The following is a 9,633-nucleotide window of genomic DNA, read 5'->3' as shown; positions in this document are numbered from 1 at the left end:
ATTGGATATAAGCGACCGGAAGTTCATCGGTAGCCAATGACACGGTTACTTACATAATTCTTCAACTACCGGTGTCACGCGTCTCAACAGCTTCGACTTGTCGTTTAGAAGCATGCCTGTCCCTCTTGATCCCCCACCACCGGCAAATTCTGTACAGCCTGGGGTCACAACAACATTATTATACAACGGTTCTTGCTTCAGGGGCCACCAAAAAAGCAAGGGCAATTGCTACGATGTCGAAGTCGTATTGCAGGTGAGTGAAGTTGTCAGTAGAAATAAAATTGACATGTCATCAAGCCCTGAACACAACCAGACTGTCAAAAACTTCAAGTTTACTGTTCCTAGTCGTCGATCATTCTTATCTTCAATTTGAGCATTCAGAAAGTTTATTTTAGTGTGTTTTCATTTTATTGGGTATTTTTTTCCAGTATTGAACAAAATACAAACCTAAAATTTAGTAACATTTTAGTTTGCCATATCAGGGAACCATTAGGAACCTCTTAATATCACCTTTTGAAATTCATACGTATTACTGCCAGTGCGAGGATTTGTGAAAGGATTTTATGTTATTTCTTCCAAGTACAGTGAAGTTTACTCTGCTTTGTGCAGGCTACATTTCACAAAGTGACCCTACTTCTAGGTCTGTAGAAATATCATGGACTTACAGTTGTCACAGATATGAGAGCTGTTTATTTCTCATGGGATCCTGGTACATTCTGCAATTTACAGCCACTAGTTCAGAACCTGAATACAGTAGGTTGACATAGTGTTTGTGCAAATTATAAGTCTATATTTCACATTTTTGTAATTGGGAATGATGCTACTTACCTAGCTGGGACTAGTAATTTCAAGGAGGGTGCCACAGACTGCTGGTACCATTTCCTGTCTTAGGGGATAGTAAACTCATAGTAATCATGCCCTTTGTGGAATCGAGACATTTGTGTCATATTGGTAACATCTTACTACTTATATTCCTGACAGACAAGTGGAGTTTGAGCGACTTGAATATAATTTGTGTTACTGCCAATTTACCTGTGTCTTAGGCAGTGTTGATAGTTAACAAAGTATTGTGTTGTGGATGGAAATGGAAGTATATATCGCCCATGATCTTGGTTTATGTCAAGTATGTGCCTCAGGCATTCCAGGGATAATCACAGATCAGGGGACAATGTGTATCAAATTGTAACACCCCAATTGCTGAATTAGATCCAGTCACATATCAATCTTGCATTACTATTTTCATTTGAGGTAGAATAGGTCCTCCACTTCCTATGCTTTCTAAAGGTGACTATGCTTGTCCATGACTATGGCTAACTTGTGTTTGTTGTAAGAGGTGCCTAACAGGATCGGGTGGTCAGACTCACTGACTTGGTTGACACATGTCATTGGTTCCCAGTTGCGCAGATCGATGCCAATGTTGTTGATCACTGGATTACCTGGTCCAGGCTCGATTATTTACAGACCATCACATTATTGTTGGAAGATTGCTGAGTACAACATAGAACTACTCACTCACTCACTCATTATTGCAGTTTTCCTATTAAGTAACACACATATCACTAATGAACAACTAACCACAAGCTTTTTGGTTTGAAATCTTAATCAACATATGTTCATATGATTTTGACACTTGGTACATGTCTTTTTGTCATGTATATGTGTCACAAATTCTTTAAACTGTATTTCAATTTTATACTCATAAAATGGGATGATTTTATTGTTTCCTGACTTCCTTGTTCCTGCAGTATGTTGACATGGAGAAAGCTTACCTCTGTGGCTACCTGAAGATCAGTGGTTTAACGGAGGAATTCCCGACACTTACAACCTTTTTCGATGGGGAAATAATCAGCAAGAAACATCCATTCTTGACGCGGAAGTGGGATGCAGATGAGGATGTTGATAGGAAACACTGGGTAAGAATGTAAACATCCTGTACATATCTTGATAGACCAGTTTTATAAAAAAATATTGCCTCATGTTGTCTTGGTACTGCTACTTTTACGTTTAATTTAATTCTGCTTTAACATTCTCAGTAATTTAAACATGGAACACACAATGCAGTGTTATACATATGGAAGTGTATGATGTTTTAAAATGTTTTCATCTTATCTGTCAGCCAGGTACTTCATGATACCACTTACTTGCAAGTTAGAACACACTATCATGCATATTCTTCATCATGAATGAAGTCATTATGTTGACTGTCACACTTCTGAACTGGAGGTGATTTATTGTTTTATGTATAAAATTTTCTGAATTGTCTTTTGACCTATCAAATCCACATAATGACAACCTTGTATCATCCCACTATATGTATATCACAATCGGTGGTTCACAATTTTGTTCCCTTCATGGGACCCATTTGACTGACAATAAATCTCATCAGCTCAGTTTGTGAAGAGTTATCTCCCTTCTAGTTGATTTGCTAAGCCAAAGAGTTGTGAAGGTTGGTCTGTTGTTTCTCGCCGCAATCTGCAAAATTCCAGCTATAGTAATTCCTGTCTGTAGATAATCAAGTCTGGACACTTTACACTGATTAACATCATGGGCCTCAATCTGTGCAGTTGGGATACTATGACCTGTCGACCAAGTCAGTGAGTCTGATCACCCAGTCTCGTCAGTTGCTTCATACAACGAGTATGGGTTGATGAGGACCAATTCCAACCTAGATCTTCACGGGTCTCTAGTCATGACACCGTGATACAATGACTGTCATGCCTGAAAGCCCTTCCAGCTGTAAATATTCATTGTGGCAGATATTTGACTATCTTGTCTGTGTAAAATATCGCATCCAAAGTATCATGATTTATGTCTGATCACACAGCAGGTGATATTATTCTTAAGGGGTATCATGAAATTTAGAATGTAAAGGGCTGTAAGCTCTTTCATGATGTCAGTCTCTTTCATGGGTACAGTGTGTCCATCTGTCCTCAGGTGTGTTGTTGCTGGAATGTTTAGGAAAGCTTTGTGCAAGTACACACACTTACTTTTCATTATGATGTTTGGTCTTCTCTTTCAGGGTAAATTTCTTTCCTTCTACCAGTTTGCGAAAAGCTTTAACAGTGATAGTTTTGATTATGGAGATCTGAAAAACACAGACTTTGTTTTCATGAGATGGAAGGTGAGTCAAACAGCTTTTTGAATGATTTTTTCAAAGTATGCAATTGTACACTTACCCAAAAAGCATCATAGATTGTTTAATTGCCTCATTTACACTTAATAAATTGCCATAAGTAAAATACTTTTAGTATTTAAAAGAAATATTACTTTGACTGTTTGTTTGTTTATTTACTTTTTTCACCTCCTGCCTTTTGGTTTTCTGAGGAAAGAAATTTGTACAACAAGAAATAAAATTGGTCTGACTTTATGAAAATTTCCAAACAGAAAAAATATCATTTACTTCTCATTTGATTTTTAGGAACATTTTTTGGTGCCTGATCACACAATAAAAGACATCAGTGGAGCATCATTTGCTGGGTTCTATTACATCTGCTTCCAAAAGTCGACGGCAACCATTGAGGGCTACTACTATCATAGGAGCTCAGAATGGTGAGTAAATGTTGGTCGTTGTTGTTGGACATTTGCTTGTTTCGACTCATGATGCCCACACCTTACTTACTTTGTTTATACTCACACTGATAGATACCCTGTTTGGTACGTTTGCTGATATTAATTACACATTGGCATGAAGCATGAGACAGATTGTGATATCATTTCGATGAACATTCTGTTTTTCTGTATGTGTGGTTGAATTTTCTGAAAGCGTTATTGACTGTTTCCTAAATTATCATCAGAATGGTTAATAAGTGCACATCATGACGCTCATTAATCCCATTCTTATTTCATATGGGCAGTGGGGTAGCCAAGTGGTTAAAGCATTCACTCTTCACATTGAAGCCCCGGGTTCATCTCCCCACATGGGTGCAATGTGTGAAGCCAATTTCTGGTGCTCCCTACCATGATTTTGCTGGAATATTGCTAAAAGCGACGTAAAACTGCACTCCCTCACTCACTCTTATTTCATTTGGACATATTATATTATCTAGATTATGAAACTACTAATTTCAGAGAAGTTTGAAAACAGATGAGCAGATATGCATAACTGCAAATGATTTTCAGAGCAATGTTCTGTTCTTTTTAAAGTTGGCACATGTTGGAACATAGATTCTCATGCTCTACAATGCAGGGATGTTGCCATGTACAGGATGTTGTGATGAATAATGTGTTGTTATTACACCACTGTCAGTAATGTGGAACACTATTCCCTTTTTTACACACCCACGCCATAATTTCTCAAAACAAACATTTTTACTCAAATTTCAAACTGAATTTTACATTCCAAACAACCACATATCTAACTTAACTGAATTTTTCTTAATGAATAAGCTCAAACAACTTAAGGAGTCTATCCACCAAACTCAAATTCTCTGCTATGTTTCATTTAGATGTCAATTTCCATTCATTCCAGGAAATGTGTTTTCCCAAACTCTCACATCAATCAAGACTCAGACTTAAGTTTGTTTTGAACAATCTGGACCAGTACATCTTTGTTTCCTGTATGATCTAAACATGATCAAGTGTACTTTCTGTTTCAGGTTCCAGTCTCTAAACTTAAACCATGTGGGGGATCGCAGTATTCCGATATACCAGTTCCGATAGAAAAGTCCTTTTTTCCCACCCAAGTAGCTTTGCTCAGTCTTTGTCAATATAGAAACCATTTATGCCATACAGATTCATTATACGTATATATTGAAATGATATCCAAGTTTACACCAACTGTTGCTTTAAATCAGGCACCCATTGAACCCAATCTGTTAGTAGGTTGCATTTTTTTGGACAATATATAGTGTTAGTTTTCTCGATTTATCTACCGTTATGTTCAAGTATGTCTTGATGCTGGTATATTTCAAAGCGTACCAAAAATGCCAGTTAGAAAATGGCTCTATGTTGCTATGTATTTTTTGTTTGCTCTGAAACCATAGTTATGTAGAATATGACATTGTGTTATTTATTTTAAACCAGTTTGTACTAATTATCCAAAATTTAACTGTTTTTATTTTTATTTTTTTTTGTGTGATAGCTAATGGTAATATGATGTATATATTTTGCAATGTGTATAAGAGTTTTTGGTATGTTTTGTCAATATAGTTCCTCTGAAGACAAATTAACAAGTAACCTCTAACAACATGAAGACCACAAATTAGTCTCAGAGAGCAATTATTCTATTACTCACTGTTTCTTCAAACTTTATTTCCTGACTGTAGAATTGACATGAATAGAGAAGGTTCAGCCCGGTGAAGGCTTGTTACAGCTTTTGTGGTTGTACGATTTGAATTCATGTGCCTATGATTCCATGTCTAAGCAAAAAATCTTCTTGCAAAATAGTACCAATTTCTTCAGCATAATGAAGTTTACTTATAATATGTATACAAGAGGCAAATTTATTTCTCCATTTATTTTTTGTTATTTTGAATATTTACAATCCATAAATGAAAAAGATTTAGAATGCTTGCTTCCATCAACAAGTTCATGAAAGGCTGTTACAGGTTGTATATTTATTAAAAAGAAATATTAGCGAATTCCGATAAAAATATCATCATTTACTGAACATCATGTGAAAGAGGCAGAATCTGTTAGTATGTACATATTGCATGTGCCTGTCATGGCAGCTCAGAAAGACTTTCTGTTAGGTACGTGTTATCATGGTGACACATGTTATTTCCTGGTGATTTACTAAACATGGCTGTTTCTGCAGTATTTCTTCTGTGTAAGTCTTGTTGTTACCAACAGTCATTGTCATCACACAGTGGTCAAATAGTTCACCGTCTTCTTTGAGAGGCATTTTAGAAGTTGTAAAGGTGGAGGAAAACCAATCTCTGTGGATAGTCAACTTTTTATTGCAATGAATGCAGCGTTTTGCTCTGTATAGTAACACTGTTATCAAGCAAGTGACACACACAGTTGGAACAAGGAGAATATGTACAGTTGACAAGGTTGATGTACGATATAAAAAAAAGTGGAAATATTTCACTGTTTTCCATATACTGTATTCCTTAGTCACTTGAAATACACAAGATGGTAATGTGTAAGAGTCAGCTAATTAAATAAGTGATTTTGTTAACACTAGAAAGTTAGAAAGTCAGATGAAGGTTACTCCTAGCATGAACTTGTGTTGCCCAACATACATTTTGCTCAGGAAATACTTTTGGTATCAGATATAATTTGAACACTGGACCATGTCAAGTCATATCTGACTGGTTTCAAAAAAGAAAGTGTAAATTGACCCATTATCGTAGGTGATGGAGATACTATGTGAAAACAGTTCAATAGTTCAGTAGTTTTGTATATACATAATCTGTGAAGTTCCATGTGTCAACCGTATTACAGAAGGATGAAGTGTACTAAATATGAGGGCTGATAGCCAGAGTAGGAGAGTAGTGACGGGCATTATATACAATGCAAGTCATAATTACAAGTGGCTTGCAGTTTTAGATTCCTGTCAGGAAAGGGTGAACATTACCCCTGGTTCTGGGCATTCATTAGTTTAAAGGACAGTGAGACCAGTCTTGACAATGACGAGGTCACACAAGTGCCAGAGACATGCTCCTATAGTCAGGGATGGCAATTTTCCGCGAATCCACGGATGTAAATGCAAATTAATCGATCCAGGACCCCTTTGGTAACCTGCAGCCCCCAGACCCTCGGACCGCCCAGCTGATTTCCAGACTGACAACACTTTCAACTGTTGCCATCCCTGTACAGTACACAGACTTGATGTATGTTGGCCCCTAAATGGTTTCTGTGTACATTATAGCTCACAGAGCCCTTTTGCTTTTCATGTCATAATTTCAAGCAGGCTTCCATGTTACTGTTGTATGTATCTGTTTCTGCTGTCCCTGGGGCATGATTTGGATTCTTCATTCTTAGTTCCGGAGTTTGTCAATTTTGTTGCAAAACAAATATGTAGGCTTGTAAGATGCACAAATGCCGTTGCTGTGTGTATCACTGAATGAGCACAAGGCATCTACTGCGTGGGCATTATGACATTTATTTCCAGGGCTCTGTTAAAGTGCGCAATGAGAAACAGTAGTTTCAGACAGCTATTATTGGTATCAGTTTGAAGAACAGTCCCATATTATTAACTGTATACAAGACACATTCCCAGTATTATTTCATTTAAAAGTGTATAATGGCTACAGCTCTGTTATCTCCAGATAAGGACAAAATTTATTGATGAACAACTTCAAGACATATTCCAGTTTAGACAGCTTGCCAGATTGTAGAGCTGATGATATATGTCACAAATGGGATTTTATGTCGGTGTTGACAACTCACTGGATTGGACAGATGCCGGTTTGACAGTTTCTATTGTAATTTTACTTTTAAGGAAGTGTTTGGGATGAAACAGTGTGATACTCAAATCTCAGTGGTATCCAAAAATTTCCTTTCAATTTAAGAAAAATAATAATTTCAGTAATTAAACTTCAGATCACATCTCTTCTTGACCAATGAATTTGTTCTATGGGTTTTTGGAGTGCTTTCACAGAGTGAATTCTGACACATGCTGTTGACACTTGTGGTGAGTCGTATTCAGGGTCAGGTTGTAAGGAAATGAAATTGTACAGTTTAAAATTGGGTTGTGTTTGGCATTCAGACTGGCAGCCTTATGTTTGGTATGTGTCTTGAAATTGTATTATCAGACATGTGGATGATTTTGATTCGATTCTTGTTAGACACTACCTATTCTGAACAGTGGTTGATGTTGTAGCCATTATTTGTACTGCTAGCTCAGAAGTATTTGACATGTAATCAACTGGTGATTGTAAATATGGGACATTATTGCCTATAGACTGTTTTGATTAGTATCATGGCAGTTTATGCATTTTCTTTCCAGTCTGTTGACAATGAAACAAGAAGTGAGCCAGGCTGTTATGAATTATTTCTCACTGCTATGTGTAAAACAAATACACATTAGGAAACCAACAACCACTGATGTCAAATACTCAGTCCTATTTCAGGGATTTGGAAAGGCAAGGGCCATGGGCCATTTTGCATATTCGAATAAATAATGGCCAGCTGAAAATTTGAAGTTTACTATTATTACAAGGGCAGTGGCCCAGTCTGAATTCAGAAAATGGCTGATAATCTTGAAAATGGCCCATTGTCAAAGTTCTCTATCCCAGTCCCTGCATTTGTATGTCACACTGTTGTTGAGACTGCATATGACTTTCATTTGCACCTTTTTTTATTTTTGTTTAATTTAATTTAATTTTAGTTGGGTTTTTGTTTTTTTTACATTTTTTAAAAATATTTTTTATTATTTTTTTGCTGTTATTTGTGTTTTTTAGTATTATGATAATTATCAAGTAATGCAACACATAGAAAATACAGGTTAATCCTCACTTTAATATGATTAATGTTTTCCGATAGCTATGCTGTTTAATATGTAACAGTAAGGCTGTGTTAAACATAATTGGCATGTAAGACAAGACTGATAAACAATCAGGCTGGCAAACATGCAAAGTAGAAACTTTCTTTAAAATCGCAGCAAATCTTTGCATGAAACGGCATAATCCGTATTTGACAATTGAAATGTAAATATTTGTACAGAGTTGTGATTCTGAGAAAGTGAGAATTTCTGTAAATATGAACCAAACATAACTAGATAACTTTTGATGACAACCAAGTCCTAGAGATGCAGGAAAACCTTGAGTCTGCTTCTGTGTAATGAAATCCTCAGTAGTGTTAGGCAATACAAACACATGGTCAGAGTCAGTTTAATTATAGTACTCTATAGACCTGTTACTTTTGACTTTAAAATTCTGTTATCATTTCATGTTAAATGGAGATTTTTTGTAATATACTGCTGAAAATCACTTTTCAGGTGGAACAATATTCTAAAATTGTTTAAGTTCGTGATTGGTCATAAGTTATTAGCTGTGATGGTCATTAAACTATGGCCAGACTAAAGAAGTGATTGTAGGGCTGATTTTTTTTCTGGTTTTTCATGTGGCCCAAGAATTACATATACATTTATGTCAAAATGGTAGTCTTTTTTCCGTGTTCCCTAATTATGAACCTGATAAATGTTGATGTGTTTAATGAAGCACAGTTGCCAAGACCTTTTACAGTATGTTTTTGTGACATGATGTTAAATGCTGTATATTTTGTTGATACTACTGTGAATCCTTCTTTAGATTGTCTGTGAATGTTTTCACAAATCTTAACCTGCAAGTTACGAATTCCAGTGTCCTTAATGTCATTTACTGTTGAAAGTGGAGACTGAAAGGGTTATCCATCACTTTCACAAGTTACCTGCATTTGAAGACACTGGTATTTCAGAAAGCTTGATATTTTGTTCAGAATAGGCTGTATGTCACATCACACCTAAATAGTTTACGTGTCTTAGATGATGGTCCAGTTGTGACTACATCAATGATGGGTGTGTACCCCTGATTGAAAACTACATTTTCACTGTCGCATCAAAGTGTTTTGGATGGAAGTGACATGTATTAAGCAGTGCATTGATACTGTCTGACAAGTAGTGGATGCAGGCAGTGATGTGTTACAGTTTGACAATAGTAAGGTCAGGCAGGCAGATTGAGTTGTCTCCCCTTGGTTGACATTTCTATG

General features: G+C 36.3%; 1 protein-coding gene across 1 annotated transcript; it reads left to right on the top strand.

The window, feature by feature from the left end:
* The first annotated feature begins 74 nt into the window (after positions 1-74).
* LOC137283774 (glucose-induced degradation protein 4 homolog) lies at positions 75-6,272 on the top strand. The gene is made up of 5 exons (XM_067815458.1): positions 75-253; positions 1,746-1,913; positions 3,020-3,121; positions 3,419-3,549; positions 4,596-6,272. The coding sequence occupies exons 1-5, from the start codon at positions 113-115 to the stop codon at positions 4,657-4,659; spliced, it is 606 nt and encodes a 201-aa protein (XP_067671559.1). The 5' UTR covers positions 75-112; the 3' UTR covers positions 4,660-6,272.
* The last annotated feature ends 3,361 nt before the right edge of the window (positions 6,273-9,633 follow it).

This window comes from Haliotis asinina, chromosome 5, assembly GCF_037392515.1.
Source record: "Haliotis asinina isolate JCU_RB_2024 chromosome 5, JCU_Hal_asi_v2, whole genome shotgun sequence".
Classification (NCBI taxonomy): domain Eukaryota; kingdom Metazoa; phylum Mollusca; class Gastropoda; order Lepetellida; family Haliotidae; genus Haliotis; species Haliotis asinina.
Note: the sequence above shows the minus strand (reverse complement) of the source record. Positions and strands in the feature narration are given on the sequence as shown.

Coding starts and splice junctions, on each gene's coding strand:
- LOC137283774 (XM_067815458.1), top strand. CDS start 113: ATGCCTGTCCCTCTTGATCCCCCACCACCGGCAAATTCTGTACAGCCT. Junction 3,122..3,418: donor TTGTTTTCATGAGATGGAAG/GTGAGTCAAACA, acceptor TTTGATTTTTAG/GAACATTTTTTGGTGCCTGA. Junction 3,550..4,595: donor TATCATAGGAGCTCAGAATG/GTGAGTAAATGT, acceptor TTTCTGTTTCAG/GTTCCAGTCTCTAAACTTAA.